This window comes from Babylonia areolata, chromosome 1 (genome assembly GCF_041734735.1).
Source record: "Babylonia areolata isolate BAREFJ2019XMU chromosome 1, ASM4173473v1, whole genome shotgun sequence".
Lineage (NCBI taxonomy): Eukaryota > Metazoa > Mollusca > Gastropoda > Neogastropoda > Buccinidae > Babylonia > Babylonia areolata.
Genome location: NC_134876.1, coordinates 62,067,931 through 62,089,308, shown reverse-complemented (window position 1 = coordinate 62,089,308; position 21,378 = coordinate 62,067,931). Strand labels below are relative to the sequence as shown.

General features: G+C 43.5%; 1 protein-coding gene across 3 annotated transcripts in view; it reads left to right on the top strand.

Moving 5' to 3' along the window:
* LOC143285074 (uncharacterized) overlaps nucleotides 1–16,608 on the top strand; it is a 24,262-nt gene extending 7,654 nt beyond the window's left edge. For 2 of the 3 annotated variants that reach the window (XM_076592293.1, XM_076592276.1), the window contains exons 2-7: nucleotides 1,480–1,591; nucleotides 2,707–2,923; nucleotides 5,644–5,947; nucleotides 7,799–7,838; nucleotides 10,763–10,787; nucleotides 14,478–16,608. In XM_076592293.1, coding sequence (XP_076448408.1) covers nucleotides 1,485–1,591; nucleotides 2,707–2,923; nucleotides 5,644–5,947; nucleotides 7,799–7,838; nucleotides 10,763–10,787; nucleotides 14,478–15,269 — 1,485 coding nt within the window. In that variant the 5' untranslated portion in view covers nucleotides 1,480–1,484 and the 3' untranslated portion in view covers nucleotides 15,270–16,608. The remainder of the gene's footprint in view (nucleotides 1–1,479; nucleotides 1,592–2,706; nucleotides 2,924–5,643; nucleotides 5,948–7,798; nucleotides 7,839–10,762; nucleotides 10,788–14,477) is intronic. The other variant, XM_076592286.1, reaches the window with a different exon arrangement.
* The last annotated feature ends 4,770 nt before the right edge of the window (nucleotides 16,609–21,378 follow it).

Genomic DNA, 21,378 nt, shown 5'->3' with positions numbered 1-21,378 from the left:
GCTATGGATTATGTCAGTGATAATGTAGACCTACTGAGTGCTCGACAGACAATCAGACCACGCTGTAGAACGCAGTATTAAGCTCTGACTTGGATTTGTATAAAGGGGTAATATATGTATTTTCGAAAGACTGATAATGATTTCATTGTTTGCACAAGATAGGCTAACATGACCACCACCACCCCTCCTCCTCCTCCCCACTCCTCTCTCCTCTCTCTCTCTCCTGATTATGGATTTAATTACTGGTAAAAACCGCAGCCGCAAACGACGATGAAAGGAAACACACTCTTCAAAGTGATGCCAGGAGACGATTGTCATTCATCACAAAAATATTATGCAGAACCCTGTGGGAGACCTGCAAAGGAGCAATGAAGTTACAGTTAGTTGTACCAGGCCTGGCCGGGAAACGTCTGTAGCAGAAAAGACATCTGGGCCGGATTGCATGAGACGATCTTTACAGCGCTAATTTTGCTCAGAGTTAAGAATATATACAGAGAGACAGACAGACAGACAGACAGACAGAGACAGATGCGGAAATATATAAGCAAATCATAACAAGAATTCAGTCATGACAAACTCAACGCGGATCAGGCTTGGGTAACAATAAGGTAATTATCTTGAAACCAGCTGGTATTGAAAATCTGAAATCTGTTGGGTTTTTTTTCCTAAGCTTGTGCATGGAGGAGTGTATCAAATACCCACTTTCACACACACACACACACACACACACACACACACACACACACACACACACACACACCTCTGACTTGCAGTAGCGTGCATGCATTGAGGCTTTCTTTGATGTTCTGTTGGCAAAAGCGGTCCTCCTGAAAGGCTACCGGGCTGCATTTAGGTTCTTGAACACTCCACTGAGTACCCACGCATTACATGCTCAGACAGGTTCGCCATGACTCGAGTAGGGTGCTACCCGCCTCTCTCCCCCCGGCAACGAGGGTTGTCTCACGGTCACAGTGTCCTGGGACCGAGGCGTCAAACCTCTGCATTGATCACACACAGGGCCCATTGTTGGTGCTTCTCACGTTTTTATTAGTCACTGGCGAAGAAGGAAGTCTCCCACAACAGGGGAGCTAAACTGTAGCACATGCTCATGTCTGTTCTTTTGTGTGTGTGTGTCAAATTCAGTCACTGTCTTTTTTTTTCTACTTCTTCAGATGTTACATTGATTGGATTAACAACATTTGCTTTTCTTTTTAAGCTGGGCCACCTACATAGAAAATATTGAAAGTAGATCTGAAAAAGTTCATGTACAAGAACAGAAAAATAAATAAATAAATACAGAGTAGCAGGTCTGGTCACACACACACACACACACACACACACACACACACACACACACACTCCCTCAAGCAACACAAACGCATCGCCAAGGCACAAATTTGCAAAACATTCCACAAATAACAAAATATTAGTAAATAAATAACCAGTGGAAAAGTGACAGTGGAAGGTTGGGGTTGACAGGTGTCATGGCGGAGACGCTGGACTCCGATCTCATCGGAGTGATCGCTGCAGGGGTGTGCGTCACCGTCCTCGTCCTCGCCATCCTCATTTTAATCGCCTGCTGTTGCTACAGGTACCGTGGTTGTTCGTTTGCTGATATGGCTTTGTTATTGTTGTTGTTGCTGTTGTTATGGTCATGCTTTGAAGTACCGACGGATGCGCTTTAAGTTTCCTTTAATTAAACTCGTTCTTTTCTCTTCTTTATCATTATTTCACGTGGCTATTCTTATGTTTGTAATTATCTATTTATCTATTATTTTGGGGGTACTTGGGTTTATTTGTATTTCAGTTTCTTCTCTTTCTGGGTTTTTTTTTTTGTTCTGTTTTGTTTTGTGTTCTTTCTTTCTTTCTTCTTTCTTTTACATATGGTTTATTTCCATTCTAAATAAAAAAATTAAAAAAATCACTCGATATCGATAAACCTTCTAAATCGCCCCTCCGCCCCCACGCCTCCCTGTAATCCCCCCCCTAGCCCCCCGCCCTCCCCCCCGGCACTCCCCCCACCCCTCACCCAGCCCCACCTAAAAAAAAGAAGAAAAAGAGAAAAGGAAAAGAACAGAAAAGAAAAAAGAAGTAGATCTGTGATAGTATTCATCAACAGCGCAGTTCGTGTGTGTCATGTGTGGCTCCCAGCACAGATAGGTGAATAAGAAAAGGAGGTTGTGTGAAACGGTGCATGATACCAACACAAAGTGTGTCACTTATTCAAGTGAGTCGATTTGCATAAGTGCAAAAAAGGAAAAGAAACACGTTGACCTTATTTTGTGTATGTGCGCTTGTGTGTGTTTGTGTGTGCGTGTGTCTTTGTGTGTGTGTGTGTGTGTGTGTGTGTGTGTGCATGAGTCTGTCTGTCTGTGTCTGTGTGAATATGTGTCTGTGTGATTTCGCGCATGTTATGAATGTTAACCGTGCGTTGTTAAAATTGTGCGCGCTTGTGTGTGTGTGTGTGTGTGCGCGCGCGCGCGTGTGTGTGTGTGTGTTTGCACGTGTGAGTGTGTGTGTGTGCGCGTGCGTGCGTGCGTGTGTGTGTGTGTGCATGTGTGTGTATGTGTGAGTGAGTGTGTGTGTGTGTATGTGTGAGTGAGTGTGTGTGTGTGTGTGTGTGTGTGTGTGTGTGTGTGTGTGTGTGTGTGTGTGTGTGTGTGTGTGTGTGTGTGCGCGCGTGTTTTACTGGCCGTGTGTGGACAGAAGGCTGAACGCAGACAACAAGAACAAAGCGCTGGTCCGCAAGGATTCGGGCAGCGTGTCCACCGCCATGACTCCTCGCTGGATGCCCCCCAACATGGTGCCCTCCGGGATGCCCGTGTACAGCGTGCCCGCAGAGCCCGTCGTGTACGCTGTGCCCGCCTCCCACTACTACCTGGGGCACTACGCTCCCAAGTTCATAGACGCTGACAGGCTGGAGGTACGTGAGTCTGTGTGTGTGGTCAGTGTTTTATCGTAAATGAAGTTTACAGTTTGGGCCAATAGGAAAGTAAGAGCTGTATTATTTGTATTTGCATTTGTATTTCTCTTTTTATCACAACAGATTTCTCTGTGCGAAACTGATTCGGGCTGCTCTCCACAGGGAGAGCGCGTCGCTACACAACAGCGCCACCCAGTTTATGTGTGTGTGTGTGTGTGTGTGTGTGTGTGTGTGTGTGTGTGTGTGTGTGTGTGTGTTTTCCTGCGTACAGTTTTATTTGTTTTTCCTATCGCAGTTGATTTCTACAGAATTTTGCCAGGAACAACCCTTTTGTTGCCGTGGGTCTTTTACGTGCGCTAAGTGCATGCTGCACACGGGACCTCGGTTTATCGTCTCATCCGAATGACTAGCGTCCAGATTACCACTCAAGGTCTAGTGGAGGGGCAGAAAATATCGGCACTTGAGCCGTGATTCGAACCAGCGCGCTTAGATTCTTTCGCCGGACGCGTTACCTCTAGGCCATAACTCCACACATTATCAATGGTTTCTCCATTGCAATGGGAAGTCATTTACAGATTAGTCTTTGTGAAGGACTATGACTCTCAAACTAGGAGGCAAAATTGCACAGGCTCTCAGTGCTGCAGCCTTGGGGGCGAGTTGGCCTTTGGGAACCATTCCAACGCCGACTGTCCTAAAACCCTCTTAGCCGAGAGAGTGGGAATGTAACTTGGGCAAGACACTCTCCACTTTAATAAAATTATTGCCCAGATAGTTGGGACAGCAGTTACCTCCTCTGCTGTTCGGATGGTCATAGTCGAACACGTCTAAATATCATATATATCATAAATGATAAGTGGCGATGGCCCGTTGAAGACGACGATGTGCTAGTTGTACAAAACTCCTCAGTGACGATGTGCTACTTGTACAAAACTCTCGTCAGTGACGATGTGCTAGTTGTACAAAACTCTTCTCAGTGACGATGTGCTAGTTGTACAAAACTCTTCTCAGTGACGATGTGCTAGTTGTACAAAACTCTCGTCAGCTCTGGTGGTTCTTCGGGTGTGGCTCATGAGACCCGGTGATGCGTAAACCACACTCTCGAGGGTATAAGCAGTGAGGACACATGAAAGTCCCGGCATGTTGGTGATCTACGGAGTAGAGTTGAGTGTTCCGATCTGTTGGTCTGACGCCTCTGTCAAGTCGTTCAGGGCATGAGTCTTTGTTCGGTGAAGGTTGTATCGTCCGAGGGGGTGAGTCCTGGATGTTTGTCTGGGTGGGAGGTCCGTCTGGAACGTCCAAGGGGAAGTTCTGGCTGTCAAAATGGGAGTAAAGTTTACAAGGGCGGGGGTGGGGGGCGGGGGGGGGGTGTTCCTGACTGTCAAAAGGGGAGTAACGACGTTACAAGGGGGTAGGGGTTGAAGTCCTGGTTGTTTTTCTGGCGTTCTAAGGTGGACGCCCTGGTTGTCTGCTGATGGGTGAGGTCCTTGATGCTCGTCTGGGTATGATTTCCGTTACATTTTGTAAACATTGTATTGCATTAATTTTATATAGCGTGTACCCTGCGGCTCTCCAAAAGCGCTTTTAACAATATATGGTGTATGAACACCTTGACTGCCTTAGGACGTAGCACTTACGTCCTTAGTGACGTCACTGATAACATCATCAAAAGAAGGGAAATGTGTTTAGAAGGCTGAAAATTCACATATTTGATCTAGAGTGGTATATCTCCATACTGTTTTCTCAGTTTCTGGCTGATTGTTTTGAGTATTGATTGATGATTTGGAACATCTCTATCTACTGTTTATTCCTCGGCAGTCAAGGGCTGAATAAGGCCCATTAAAAAAAAAAAGATAATGATAAAATAAAATAAAAACCTCCCACCTCAACCTTCTCCCCACACACATGTGACACACACATTGACGCACGCAAAAGCACAAACACGAGCTCAGTGGGTCGAGAAAGAATTATAGTTTAAGATATTGCTTGAAGAAATTATGTTCTAAGATTTGATTCGAAAGATCTACGAGTGGAACAGTGTCTGATACTCCGTGGAAGAGATTACCAGAACCAAGGAATGGGTTTGAAACCGGGGTGGCGTTTTCAGAAGGAAAAAAAAGAGTGAGGAAGGAAGAAAGTCTTCTATATGCAGGCGTTAATGCATCGTAGTTGGTTGTTTTGTTGTTGTTGTTTTTTTGTTTTTTTTACTCAAAACTTGAGAGGCTTATAGAAAATAGATACTCCACACTCAGTTGGACAGTCAGTCTGCATCATGGCAGCCGGAACGGGCTTGGCATTAGAACTTTTGATCTAGTGTCGGTTCACCAATCAGCGGGGTTCAAGGCCCCGTTTCGGAATGGTGCCGGCTGTTCCCTTGGGAAATGCACTTGACTCAGATTTTCCTCGCTCGCCCAGGTGTGAATGGGTATCTGATTTCGGTCAGGGAAGGTTGAAAGTATAATAAAACGGCGGAAGGAGGAGATTGGTCCCGACCTTCCTATGCCGAGCCATAGACACAGTGGATATGAATTCACTGCCCTGATGGTGCTGAAAGGCTCATGGGACCATTAAACCTTTTGACCTGAGCAGACATTTGTGCTGCTTGACTAACGTGTGTGTGTGTGTGTGTGTGTGTGTGTGTGTGTGTTTTCTCACCTGCATGTTTTTCTCGTGTGTGTGTGTGTGTGTGTGTGTGTGTGTGTGTGTGCGTGATATGTCGTCAGCACATGCGGCATCAGTATGTGGACTACCACAGTCACAGCCGTGCGGAAGATGAGGAGCTTGAGGATGTCGGGTATTACGTGACTCGGAGTAGTAGCCACGTGACTCGGAGGAGTGATCACGTGAATGGGGGCAGCAGCCACACGAATCGGGCTAGTGACCACGTGACTCGGGAGTCGCGGGAGATGACCCAGGAAGTGGTTGTTCAAGAGGAGACAAGCGCCGACGTGGTGCAAACGGAAGGACCCACGCAGCCCAACGGACACGTTGTGAATGAGTTCTCCGCTTCCAGTGAGAATTACCGAGGTGTGTGCGCATGCGTGTGTGTGTGTGTGTGTGTGTGTGTGTGTGTGTGTGTGTGTGTGCGTGCGTGTGCGTGTGTGTGTGTACTGGCATGCATGTGTGTGCAATCGTGTGTGTGTGTGTGTGTGTGTGTGTGTATGTGTGCATGTGTTTGTGTGTGTGTGTGTGTTCGCGCCCTGGCTAGAGACTCTGTTAATACCAGATGATGGTAATGATGATGATGATTACGATGATGAGGTATGCTATGTATAATTATGTGCGTTTGTGAGTGAGAGAGGGCGCGCGCGCGCGTGCGTTCGTGCATGCGAATTGTGCATGTGTATGTGCGTGTATGCAAGGCGTGTACATGTGTGTTTGGTTTTATAAATAGTAAATTAGAAATACACGTTTTAAGCACTAAAACATCCAGTTCCTTATAAGTGATTTTTCGCATATATTATATGTTTCTGAATTCTGATGAAATGTATCAACTTGAATACGGCGTATAGATGAGGACGAAAGCGAAGATGTCGACACAGAAGAACAGACTGTACAGGCAGAACAGACTGAACATGCTGAAGCCGCCACAGAATGCACATCATCATAAATGTCTGTACAATGGTATTGGCGGTAAAATCACGACTGGAATTTCATTCGTGTTGTGTGTGTGTGTGTTCCCGTAGTTTTATCATTTAAAGAGTTGGCACAGTTTATTGGAAGCATTATTTGTGCGTGTGCAGGTAAGTATATCTTGGTTTGATTAACTTCACTGCACTACACTTACATGAGAACCCAATCCTAAAACCCCAGTCATGCACAGTGACTGTCTGTCGTCCATTTTCAGCAAATGAACAGAGAAATAAAGAAAGCAACAAGTAGACTGAGTTAATTTTGGTCCCTCACCACCACCAGCACTGAACCTTTCTCATTTGCCATTTTCCTAATGTCGAATACGTACACGATTTGAATCAATGTGTTTCTGGTAACATGCTTTTCCAATCTGGGTTATTTTTTGTGGGGGAGGGAGATATGGAGGGAGGGGGTACATTGTAACTCTGGTTTCAAAGGTATCAGGACAGTTTTGGTGGAGAGAGAGAGAGAGAGGGGGGGGGGGGGGGGGTGCTGGGTGGTTTTGACTGGGTGATTGTGTAGCTAGACTGAACTGGTTAGGGTATTGACAACTCCTCGACCTGTTTGGTCTCTAGAAAATAAGATTAAATGATAAAAAATAAATTGATTAAAAAAAACCTGCGCATTGCTTCTATCTCGGTCATTTTCAGTCTGGGTAGGTGGGGGGCGGGGGGGTTGGGGGGGGGGGGGGAGAAGGGAGTATTGCTGACTAAACTGTGAAGCGCTCTCTCCTGTTCTTCCACCTCTTCCTTCACCACCCCTACCCCCACCCACACACTCCACTGACCTCCCACCTCCCCAACCCACTGAGCACAGTCCTTGAAATGCTTGCTTTTTCCGAGATTTTCTTTTGGCTCAGCACCAATCAGACAACGTTAAAGGCATGAATTTTTCGTTCGGCTCGTTTTAAAAGCCAGTGCAGGTATGAAAATAGGTATAGCCTACACAATCAAGAGCACTCTGTCTTGTAATTCATCCGTCATTATTTTTGTACACACAATCGCACGATTTTTCTGTACCGGTTGATTAAAATCCTTATGTCATAAAGACAGGACAGACAGATAGAGACAGAACGACAGAAGGGAGAGAGAAAGCGTTCACATTTTGTTTTTATTTTTGTTGCGTTTTGTTGGGTCTGTTATTTTGTTGCACATCCTACCCAGTAGGTTACATGCTCAGTGTCGTCGATAGTCTCTGTTATTACCGTTGTTTTTATAGAGCATTTTCTCGCTTGGTGTGTTTCAGTTATCCGCAAACAGCACAAGCATGAGAAGATGCCGGAATGGTCAGTGTTGTATTCTGTTGTGGTTTTTTTCCCCCTCTTTCCTTTCTTCCTTTATTTTTCTGTCATCACTGCCCCCTGTCTTTCTATCCCGTTCTTTCTGTGTTGTTTTGTATTTTGTTTTGTGTTGGTTTTTTTTGGTTGTTTTGTTGTTTTTTATCCTGACAACTTCCATTCGTCTTTGTGTTTCTGTATTCGTATTTGTTTTCGATGTCTCTTCTCTTCTGCATTCATTGGAAGTGGCTTTGTAAAAAGGTGTTTGTTTGTTTTTAATTCAGTGCACGTTTTTGTGTAGTGTAATGAATGTTAAACTGTTGTTTTCATAAATATGAAGTTGAATATATTTAATTTTCTTTCCCTTCGAAACCTCTGCTGGGTTTTAAAAGGGAAACTTTCGAACATTTACCGAACGCACTCAGTCTTCTTCGCTAAATGTCTATGTTTAATTAAGGTATGATATTTTATGTCTACCCTCTAAGTGTGATTGTTGCATTCCCATGGCTATGATTATTGTATGTTTGTGGTTTACTTCAACTCAGCATTTACGCATTTTACTGATGTCTTTTATATGGAGGTATACATAATAAATGACTGATTCTCGTGCATTTTTTACGCTTTACATAACCAGACTAATTTCTCTCAATGGTGATGATAGAATATCATGTTTATTGTGTTCGTATTTGTGAAACAGACTGCTTTTTGTTTTTGATACGAACATCCTGATAACGTAAAACCGCATTTCCAATATAAGCTTCATTTGTCATGTTCTGTCTTTTCCTCGTTTTGAACCAGCTTCTTTCTGTATATCTCTTGTGTAACCATATTTATATGTCTGTCCTTTTTTCTTTTTCTTTCTTTTTTTTCTTTTTTTTTTTCGCTTTCTTTTCTTCTTCTTTTTTCCCCCTTTTAAATGCAAACACACCAATTCCGTAAAGTTGTGTTTTAAACATTTTCCTTGCCATTTTCAGATCTGAGTCTGTCTTTCAGTCATTTCTGGAAGTCTTAACTCGATTTCTGTGTGTATGTCCTCTACTGCCAACGCTCTGTTATTGTATAATGCGTTTGTGGGAGGAGATAGGGTGAGAGGTGAGGGATGGGATGGGGAGGGGGTCGCGGACAGGAGACGCCCAGCATTGATTCCCCCACGTTCATGTTTGTGGATCACACCCCCACCCCCACACATGCTCAAAGAAAACGTTAAAGCGCGCAAAGAAAATATCTTTTCAGTTCACACGAATAGAACTGATTTAGACCAAACTGCATTGACACGCATTTTATTTGTCGTAGAAAAGCAGGCTGCGATTTTAACCCCCAATCCACTTGATATTTGGGCAACGCGCTATTGGCTCAACGAACTTGTCCTGTGCGGTGTTTCGCAAGAAGTGCTAGGTTCGATTTAATTTTTGTTTGATTTTTTTTTTTTCACCACTTGGCCAACTATCTTTTCAGAAAACGAAGAGAATGTGATCTGGGAGTAGGGTGTGGACATTTGTTGAAACAGGCCGGGTCGTGCAGATAGTTCCGTTTCAATGATTTAACCTCTGATACCGTATTTTAAAGCTTTTATGGCTGTACTCCTATAAACCGCACACTGGTAGGCTAAACTTTAGTTTTGTTGCTCGAAATAATTATACACTACTCTCAATACGTCGCCACATACATTCAAAAACGACGTCTGATTTTCCAACGAATTATCTGCTCACAAAACATCAACAACCGTGACAGATGAAACAGAAAATTAACAACCAGAAAACAAACCAACATTTTTTTTTTTTAAACCGCTTTTTTGTTTATCAGATTAGAAACCAACAACTACACCCATTGAGAACACGTTTGGGGAAAAGGGAAATTGGCGCACGCTGACTATTGTCCTCTCTCTCTTTCTATCTCTCTCACACACACACACACACACACACACACACACACACACACACACGCACGCACGCACGCACGCACGCACGCATGAACGAAGACATGTATGCGACTTCCATGGACAATCAGTAATGAGATTGTATCCAATATAGCACGTGTATGCCATTCTACTGGTAGTTACAACCTGATATCGCCTCAGTATGCAAATTGGCAAAACCGAATTATTGACATGTGGTGGGGAAGAGGGGGGCCTTGGAGGGGAGGGGGGGGGGTAGTGCTCACACACCACAGACACACACGATGCAGACATACACACAACACACACACACACACACACACACACACACGCATGCTCATTCGCTCGCTCGCGCGCGCGCGCGTACACACACACACACACACACACACGTACACCACAAAAAACGTGCTCTCTCATTCTCTCTGTCTCTCCCTCCCCCTACACACACACACACACACACACACACACACACAGATATAAGAAATATATATATTCACCCCACCACACACACTGCATCCCCCTACACCCTCCACACACATACAGCCCTCACCACACACACACACACACACACACACACACACACACATGCATGCATGCATGCATGCATGCATGTATGAACGCTCAGTTTTGGTTTCTGGTCCAGCAAAAGTCAACGCTGTGGGTGCATTATTATATTCTATCAGTATATTAGACAGACACATGTGTTTAAGAGGGCTGGGGCACTCCACTGAGAGAGAGTACAGGTACAGAGACAAATAACGAGAAGAAAAAAGAAGAAGAAAAAACAGAAAAGCACATCCTCTCCATACATGACTGACTTTGACTCGCCGGGGCGAGAAATTCGTTTTGAGCACAATCTCTATCTGCCTGTTGTTATTGTTGTTGTTGTTTTTTTTATCTGTCTGTATCTCTGCCGCCTCTGTCTGTCTGTCTGTATGTATGTCTACTGAAGAAAAGTATCGTGATTTGATGTTGTGATGATGCCTAGTGATAGTTTCTCAACTGCTGTTTTTTTTGTTTTTTGTTTTGTTTCTCTCAGGTTAAGAAAAAGCTACGATGAAAATGTAAGTAAATCTCTCTATCCTCTCCGCCACCACCGCCCCCCCCCCCCTCCCAACCCCCCACCTCGCCCCTCCCCTCCCCTCCCCCCCCTTTCTGTCTGTCTGTCTGTTTCTTTTTCTCTGTCTATGCGATTGCACGCTCTGCGTGTGTGTGTGTGTGTGTGTGTGTGGAGAGAGAGTCAAGGGGAGGAAACGCACAATTTATAACGTCGCATTATGTACCCCTCGACTGCAAAACTCTGTGAAATGAATACAGGAGGGTTTATTCCCTTTTGCATGGTGATCATTTTCCCGTGTGAAATCCGGGCCGTTCTACCAGGAAGAGTGCATCTGAATTGAACAGGGCCACCCCTTTATTCCCTTTTATTTATTTATTTCTTTTCAGTAGTTCGTGTTTATTTTAGCTTTTCATTTTGTACTGCCGAATGTGATCAGTTCTTTTTTTCCTTTCTTTTTCATCATCATTTTATTTCATTTGCATTCTATTTGATCCGCGGTAGGCAAGCACAGCTATTGATTGAACCTATGCCGGATTGTCAAAGTGTTTGTGTTTTCTTTTGTTTTCTTCCCGCGGCAACACAATAATCTGTTCGCCGTGGGCTCTGTCACCGTTACTCTATTATGGCTGCCGTACACAGGACTTCGCTCTATCCTCTCATCCGAAAAAGTAGCAGTAGCAGTCACACCACTAACAACTCAAAGAGCCAGAAGAGAGATAAGACGGGGAGACGAATAGAACAGGGTGGGGGAGGGGGAGGGGGAGGGGGCGAATGTGATTCGAAACAGGCACTCTTCCTACGGTTGTAACTTCGCTGCATGGTGATGACGATGACGATGATGATGATGACGATGATAATGATAAAAGTAATAAATGAGAAACTCGATTTTATTGACAACAGCAACAGCATCAACAATAACAGGTGGTAACGGAAACCTCCCTCTCCTGTCAAACGAACTGGGTAGCCTGTTGGGAAATGAAAACGCACCACCCGTTGCGCCCCGCAATGAAAGGCCGCAGCGACAAACAGCACTGGGGAAAAAAGCCTTTTCGTGTCGCCCAGGGGCAGTCATGGCGAGACGGGGAACAGCGACCACTATAAAAAAATAATAATAATAAAGATTAAAAAAAAAAAAAAAAAATCAATGTGTGCGCGCACCCACACGATTTGCGAGTGAAACAGCCATGTCTTTTTTTTTTTTTTTTTTTTTTTTTTTACCAGGACCTATGGTGTGTATCGAATGCGAAGGTATGAGAAACTGATTCACGCAGCTGCGATTTCATGCAAGGTGGGCCCAGCTCAACCCGCCTCTGATGAGATAGGATATAGGCCTTTGCACAGATCTGTCCGGAGCTTTCTCAAAGCCCCACCCCCTCCCCTTATCATTTTCATCTCGCCTTTCCCAACTCCACTCAATCCACACAGCTGCCACGCCCGTACATTCCATTGATACCGTTATGATCTGTTAACCAGTCAAATGGGGCATAACGTCTGCAGATTTCAGGGGACCGAAAACTGTTGCCAAGCTACTGTAAAAATACATTTAATGATGCTTGTCAGACACACACACACACACACACACACACATATGTATATATATATATATATATATATATATATATATATTTTATTTTATTTTAAATTTTTTTAATAAATGAAGTCGATCAATTGCTGCTCTTGACAGCGGCCATATTTGACGTCGGTCGAAATTAAGACAGGAGACGTGGTATTATTTATACATAACAAAAGTTCATTTAGACGCAGTTATAAAAATTATTGAATAGATAAAAAATAGTAATTACACACACACACACACACACACACAGATATATATATATATATATATATATATATATATATATATATATATATAAAGAAGAAGAAGAAGAAAGAAAACAAGAGAAAGCAAACAACCAATCTATGGCCAGCACGTAGTCAGACCACACACAAAAAAAAGAATCTGTGCGGGGGCCAGTGACGTCACTTACCAAAACTCGTCACGCACACAAAACTGTGCTGCCCAATGCCAAACGCAGAGATTGACAAAGTGGATATCTATAGGCCTACTGATGTAATTTGCCATGATGTTCCGATGTGGGCCACACAATGCACAGTTTTAGCTGTTTGTCAAGTTGGGAACATTAAACTGTCTTCATGTCTCCGGCTTTGATCAACCCGTCATCATCTCAAAAATAAATGGCCGTGACTCATGACTTCATTTAGTATGCCTATTTTACTCTCTCTTTTTTTTTTCAATAAAGAAACTATTAAAACAGTACACGTTTAAAAGAAAAAGAAGGAGTTCACAAGTTAGACACACAGCGCATAGGTTTACATGTTGGGGAATGAGATACTAGAACAAATTTGATGGGGACGCGCGCGCACACACAACACACACACACACACACACACACACACACACAGAGGTTATGACGGTATACACGAGCAGTCTACCGTCACACAGAGAGAGAGACAGAGGATATATATACATGAGTAGTCTACCGTCACATCTCGAGTCAGTGCCAATGGTGAGAAATCTGACAGGTGTGGTGACGAAACTCAAATCCTGTCAAGCCTGGCACAGGGCCCATTCAGTGTACGGACCCCCGGCCCTTCTCCTGGCTTCTGTTGAAGGGTTTTCACCGTTCCCATCCACTGCTCTTTTATTCAGTCGTGTTGTCCATGTGAGAGAGAATTTACGAAATGATCAAAAGGCACATATAGCCCATTTGGTGGTGGTTATTGTGGGGGCGGCGGCGGCGGCGGTAGTGGTGGTGGTGTGTGTGTATGTGTGTGTGTGTGCGTGTGTGTGTGTGACCTATAGAAGGGTATAAAAAAAAAATTGAAAAAAAATGGTTAGGGGGAGGAGGTTGATTTTAAGAGAGAAGAAGAGCACAAAGTTTATAAGACATTGGTTTTTGTTGTTGTTTTGGGGTGGTTGTTTTTTTGTTTTGTTTTTTTTGTGAAAGGTGGCAGGAGGGGGAATTAAAGTGTTACAATATAAAGGAAAATCATCCGATATTCACTTTTGTGATTTCATTGCTGATGATAAATGATACATGATAACAATGATAGATTCTTGTTTCTTTCAAAGTGAGGGCCAGGTGGCATGGGTTGACACACCTGTGAATTTTGGAGCAGACGTTTTGCTGCTCAGTGCTCTCCCCTGCCTGAAGCGGATTTCATGTCCATGACAACAGATCTACAGCCAATAGATTCAGGCAACACATTGCATTGCTGTTTTGATCGAACTCTGACGTCAAAGTGGGGGGGGAGGGGGGGGGGGGAATTTCCTGTTTTGTTGTCCTAAAATCGGGGACCTATTATTGTGGCGATTTTCGTGTCTTGTTCAACCAGTAGGCCACTACCTTATGAAGATACGTGGACCCTTAATACACGTAGCTATAGATAAAACTATACCAACGGAAGAATAATGCACAGGCAATTAAAATGCGCTAACGCACGCCACGCACACAGTGTGTGTGTGTGTGTGTGTGTGCGCGCGCGCGCGCGCCAGTGTGTGTGTGTGTGGGTGGGTGGGTGGGTGAGTTGGTGGTTGGGTGATTTTTTTTTTTTTTTTTTTTTTTCCGATGATTGCAGTTTCATGCCAAAAAGTTTATAATATGGTTTCATGCTAAAATGTACACTGTTTCCCCCTTAAAAACAACCAACCAACCAAACATACAAATCACAGGAGCGGACCATAGCCATGGACGACGAGAGCAGCAGCAGGACGTCGGGGGAGGACCCCCAACTGATGATAATGGTTGACCCCACGGACCCCGGGGAGGTGGCGCGGGCCGAGGTGTCCCGCCACCACAGCTCCCTGGACACCGAGAACCTGCTGCACGTGCCCCCGGGCTTCACCATCGTGGACTTCGTCGACCCGGACACTGAGACCCAGCCCGGACCTCCACCACCACCACCACAACACTCACAGTCTCTCATCGTTCACGACGACAACGGCGAGGACGACCGCGTGTCCGTCACCATCTTTAACGCCTCCACTGACGTCACCCGCACCGCCTCCGCTGACGTCACCACCTCTGACGTCGCCATCGCTAGCGACGTCACCGCCAGCGGCAGCAAGAGAACCACCACGACAACCACCACCACCACCACCAGGGTCGTCTCTTACTACAACTCGGAGGGGGAGCTCCAGGAGCACACCCTTACCGACGCCGACGGTTCCGGCGGCACTACCTCCCCGGCGTCCACCTCCACGCCCAGGGGCCCCCCGTCGCCGCCACCACCACCACCACCACCACCTCCTCCTCCACCACCACCGCCACCGCCTCCTCCAACGGCGCCCCGGCCGCCGCAGATGGTGGTGGGGGTAGTGGTGGAGGAGAAGAGGGAGGTTGCCGCGGCGGCCAGCACTACGGACCGCACCTCCGACATTGCTCACATCCGGATGAGGAAGCCTGGGGAAGGCTCGCTGTCCGACATCCCTGCCACCTTGGTCAGCATGAGCCCTGAAGGCTGATGGGGGAAAAAAGGAGTAGGATTGTCATAAGGATTTCCTGTGTGAGACTGCTTGTTTCTTTAAGAGTGTGGACTGAGCGGGGTTGGAGTGGGGTGGGGTGGGGTTTGGATGGGGGTGATGGGCAGACCAGCTTGGGCGCCGTTGTTAAAACATGTTCTTCCCATTTTTCAAGTGGCCGTGGGAGGAAATAATAAACGAAAGAATAGATAATGATCAGTGTAATTTTAGACGCAACGTAGCACGCTCGACTTCCAAGTGATGATGATGTTGATGATGATGATGATGCATAGTCCATGAACATAAGTCTTGGTGCATGATTGTCCATGGTGCATACTTCAAGAACATCCGATTGAAATGTTGTGTTGTGGCACAATTTGCTTCCAGTTATTATTATTATTATTATTATTATTATTATTATTGTTGTTATTGTTGTTGTTGTGAATTAATATTGCTATTGTTGGTTTGTTAAGATTACTATACATAATCAGTGGAAATTTGATTAATATATTTTGATTGAATCTTTCCTAATTTTAGGACTGAAGATGCACACAAAAAATGCTTTCCGATATCGGAAGTACAATTAAGATATTTGTATATGCACCTACGCAAACACATGTATGATTCATGCACATACTAACGTACCAGTACTGAAACCGCCACCCACCCCCCTTCTCTCTCTCTCTCTCTCTCTCTCTCTCTCTCTCTCTCTCTCTCGATTGTAGATGGCAGAAATGGTCTGATCACATACAAAATAGTCAACGGTTTAGTTTTTATAAGAATTTTTGCAACACGTCTGATCTGAAACCTTACTTGGTGTTAAATATGGATAGACATTTAAGATATATAACGACTAGATTTAGATTAGGTATTTCGGAATTAGCGGTCTATCATTACAGATACAGAACATGTAATGATAGTAATTTAATTTGTCCATTATGTAAAGACTCACAACACAATGAGATTCATTTTGTTCTTTGTTGTCCATCTCTTAAGAACATTCGAGAAGAATTCATTCCACCTAAATATTATAGACAACCTACATTGTTTAAACTGAACTTACTGATGTCATTAGCATCTCCTGAAACTGTTCGAAAATGTTCTCTATTTTCATATAAAGCTTTCAAATTCAGAGAAATAGTAACTTCATGACAGCATTTTCTTGTTCTACATACTGAACCGTAACACTGCTTTACTTATATGTTTTTGTTTACTTGAATATTTGGACGTTAACAGGCATTGCAACGTGATGTTTTGTCTCTATATATAAAGGAATATTGTTCACATACCCCTTCATAAGGGGCCTAGGCCTATACATGAATAAACCATCTGGAATCTGGAATCTCTCTGTCTGTATGTCTGTCTGTCTGTCTCTCACACACACACACACACACACACACACACACACATGCCCGTACCACCACCCCCTCGCACGCAAGCATACGCGCATGCGCGCGCGTACGTACACACACACACACACACACACACACACACACACACATCAAACCTAGTTTTTTACAGTATGGTGCTGAACGCGTTATTTCCCATGTTCTTTACACTCAGTTGCGGCATTCATTTCATATATGCCCTTTTGTATGTAAATAATTGCTTCTAGTTTTCAGTATTGAAGCCTTTGCTTAGTTACCAGTATGAAAACGTCTCTCTTCATATTGATTTCAGTTTTCAGTTACTGGTATTTTTAATTCCACAGTCCTGTATTCTTGAACATTTTCAAATGTAGTTTACATATCTGCTTTTAAATTTCCTACATCGGTACCAACCTGTTTTCTTGAATATCATGGGTCATGTGCGGTTGAAAATATTACATCGATATCTTGTTGACATGCTCGTGTTCATGCAAACAGAAAACAAACCCAGTGAAGTTTCTTTTGAATCGAACTGTAAAGACAATTTCCCCCGAGTGTGTCGATCGTTTCCCCTTGACACAGTCAACGTATCAGGAAGGTCGTGCACACTTATCTATATGGTAAATGTCATGAACAGTTTGTGTGGTTTACATCAGAACGTCACTTTTTTTTTCTGAATTACACACACACACACACACACACACCCACACACACCCACACACACACCGTGTGTATGTCTGTGATATAAATATTATATGTGTGTGTGTGTGTGTGATATATATATATATATATATATATATATCTGTGTGAGTGTGTGTGTGTGTTGTATGAACCTCTCCCGCACCTCCGAAAACAGAATATGGCTGCCTGTGTGGCGGGGTACCTCTCCCCCACCTCCAAATACAGAATGTGGCTGCCTATACTATGGCGAGTAAAAACGATCATGCAAGTAAAGAACTACTTGTTTTCAGTTAGATGTTTGAAATAATCATGATTGATGGCTACATTTCCATCTCTTGCTTTTAACGCACATTAGTTTGTGTCTCTTTTCTCTTTGTAAAGCGTGTGTAGATAAGCCAAAGTGGGTGAGAGGGAACGATTGATATTGTTTTGTATTGTTTTACTTCATTGTCACAACTATCTGCCATTTCAGTGTGTGTGTGTGGGGGGGGGGGGTGGAGGGAGTGCGGAGGGAACGCGTCATCACAGTGCAAACGCCACCTACCACCCCTCCCCCCACCCCATTTTTTTCTCTCTTTTTTTTTTTTTTTTTTTTTTTTTTTGTCTTTCTTTAAAACGTGCATTGTCTTTGCTGTTGAAATCCATTTCAACTGATTTGTACCAGACAACTCTCGTGTTTGCATGAATTCTTTTACGCGCATCAGAAGTTTACGCAGAACCCCGATTTATTATTTCTCCTGAAAGACTAGCACACAGGCCACCACAGAATGTACTAGCAAAGAAGGGGTGTTTAGTCCAGTAGATCACAACCTGAGTCTATATCTGTATGTGATTGAGTGTCTGTGTGTGTGTGTGTGTGTGTGTGTGTGTGTGTGTGTGTGTGTGTGTGTGTGTGTGTGTGTGTGTGTGTGTGTGTGTTTGAACGGAAGAGGTAGGCCTGTTACTCCCATAGCCAACACGGCATTATAAACGTATGTGATTTTGTTTTGTACTAACTCGTTTTTTGCTTTTTATTGTGTGCAATGTAGTAATGATACATATATTGTCAACTGCCAGTATCAGATCAAGCTCTGCTTTGTAGAGATTAGCATTATGCACATTTTGAATATTACAAATAAAGTTCAGATACAGTGAGAACACATCCTTGTGTGTGTGTGTGTGTTTATGTGTGTGTGTGTCTGTGTGCCGTGAGTGTGTCTGTGTGTGTGTGTCTGTGTATGTGTGTCTGTGACTGTGTGTATGACTTGTGTGACTCTGTGTGACTGTGTGTGTGTGTGTGTGTGTGTGTCATGTTCCAGCATCCACCCTTAAAAATGACTTATCACAACCAGTGTCATTCAACGCAGTACAAATCGCGCGCGCTCACGCGTGTGTGTATACTATGGTCTGTTTGCGTGTGTGAATGTATGTAAGTGAGGGAGAGACAGACAGAGTGAGAGAGCACATTTTTGTGGTGTACGTGTTCATTCTTTAGTTTAGCGTCTTTTCACTCTCAGTGATATTAGACGTTAAAAAAATAAAAAAATAAAAATTTAAAAAAAAGGGGGGGGGGAGGAAGGTGGTGTGGTGGAGGGGGGGGGGGGGGCGGGAAGAGGACAACAGTGTGTGTGTGTGTGACGACGACGTGTGTTGTGGAAACTGTAGGGGCTGCGGATTCAAGTTATACTGAGGAATGTGCGGGTGCCTGTACCACGCGCACTGCATGCGTGCGTGCCTCTGGCTGTGTGTGTGTGTGTGAGGGGGGGGGGGGGTGAGGGGGGGGGGGTGAGGGGGGGGAGTCGGGGGGGAAGGGTGTGGGGGGGGGGTGAGGGGGCTAGGGGGGGATGCGATTTGTAGGAATGTGTGTGTGTGTGTGTGTACTTTCTTTCCTTCTTTCTTTTAATATTAGACGTGTTATGTGCATGACGTCGGAATTTGTGTGTGGGAGGGATATACAGAGAAAGGAGTGAACCCAAATCAAACTGCACCCCCGGTTATCATACACGACAATACCTAAATGGGAGATGAACAACGCGACATTTGACATTAATTGCCTAGATTTAAGGAAAGCTGATGGCCCTGCTCTCCCTGCGTTTGATTAAATCTCACATTCAAGAAAATTATCCAAATCACCTTAAAGTATATACAGATGGTTCAGTACTTGATAACAATCAGGCAGGAGCAGCATTTATAATTCCGTCATGAAAAGTAGAGAAGTACTATCATATCGGTAAAGATTTTTCTATATTCACAGCAGAACTTACGGCTATATTAATGGGATTAAATCACTTACTAGATCTTCCCATTACCATATTTCAAGTGTTATATTGTATCGATTCCAAATCTGTATTACAAGCATTAAAATCTTTTAATTTGAAGACAAGAGGAGGACTCGTAATAGAAATTTGTCACTGATGATATAAGCTAATTCATGTTTTGACCATCCTCAGTTGGTACTAAGATTAACTTTTGTTGGATCCCTTCTCACGAAGGGATTATGGGAAATGAGCGAGTGGATCGCTGTGCGAAAAAAGGCGCAATGAACATCGACAATGCCATCGAAATTCGTATTCCATATTCATTTCAAGAAGGTTATTCTCTACTGACTGGAGAAGACTTGTTGGAACCATGTCAATAAACTAAAACAGGAGTCTGACCCTGACAGAGAAAATACTGACGATAACTCGTGCAAAATTGATCGCATGTTTTCTTTTAAACAACAAAAGGACATCACAGTAGCAGAAGGCTCACCAGTCTGGTATACAGACTACGGCTAGATGACATAAAAACAAAATATACTTCTAATGTGAGTTGCGTTTGCGGCAATAAAATTACTCCCGTGCATATCATCCATGAATGTGAACAGTTAAAACCATATTTACCTAGGTCATTTATAAAATCTGCAGTTCCATCTGCTTCCATTTGAAATGTCTTATATGATAATCAACAAGTGTTCGAAATAGTTCGGAGTTTAATTTGGAGCCCAATTGGCTCTTTTTTGTAATTTTACTGGTTGACTAGTTTGTTTGTTTTTTTATTTGTATCGTTCTTTTTTTTTCTTTTTCTTTTTTCTTTTTTTTTCTTTTTTCTTTCTTTTTCATTTTATCTATCTATTTTTTATGCTAATTGAGGAGAGAGGAACAGGGAAAGTTGTGATAATTTAAAGCATGGGTGGGGTGGGGGAGATGATAGATTTTCGCCTAAAATCACAAATGTGGATAGACGTTAAGCAAAAGAACGAACGAACGAACACAGAAAGGATAAACAAGAACAATGGATTGAACAATTCGTAATTATTATGTATGACACTGAGCAAATAACAACATAAACAACTGACAACATCAACAACAAAAATAAATATCGATAGGTCGCATCATAGAAACACTCCTATACTGCACAATGCTACAGGAAATTTTCAGCAGTTTCGCGTGTACGTGCGAGTGTGTGTGTGTGTGTGTGTGTGTGTGTGTGTCTGTGTCTGTGTGTGTGTGTGTGTGTCAGTGTGCGCGCGCTACTGACTAATATTCTAGTGTCTATGCCTCAGTGGATCGGCCGACGAGCCGCGATAAACAACCCAGCAAAAGGGGGAAAGGGGGACTATTTAGTACTTTAAGATGGACACAGAGAATGATTTTTTCTCCTTTTTATTATTATTATTATTTTTTAATAATCTTTTAAAAATATATTTTCGTTGTATGTCAGTCTACAGTTAACATTTTGACCGCGTATTCGACACTCAACCAATTCAACTAACCAGAGTAGAGCCACTACCAACTCTATGAAAACACGTTAGGACGAGATATCAGATTTTTCAAATAATAAATGATTACACAGAGACATTTACCGGCCACATGAACGTAAGCCAAATCGATAAATTCCACCGTTTGGTTAAGTACAGGGAGACCACTCATATTCGTCATATGGGTGTAAAAACAGGACGAGTTGCAACCCTTATATCGAATCAGCCCTTTCTTTTTCTTTTTTTCCCCATGATATATTTTTTTCAAAGAACAATGTGGTTGCCGTGTTAAACTCTACAACAATCAAAAATTGTGCCAATGAGTGAACCAATATCCTGTAAATTT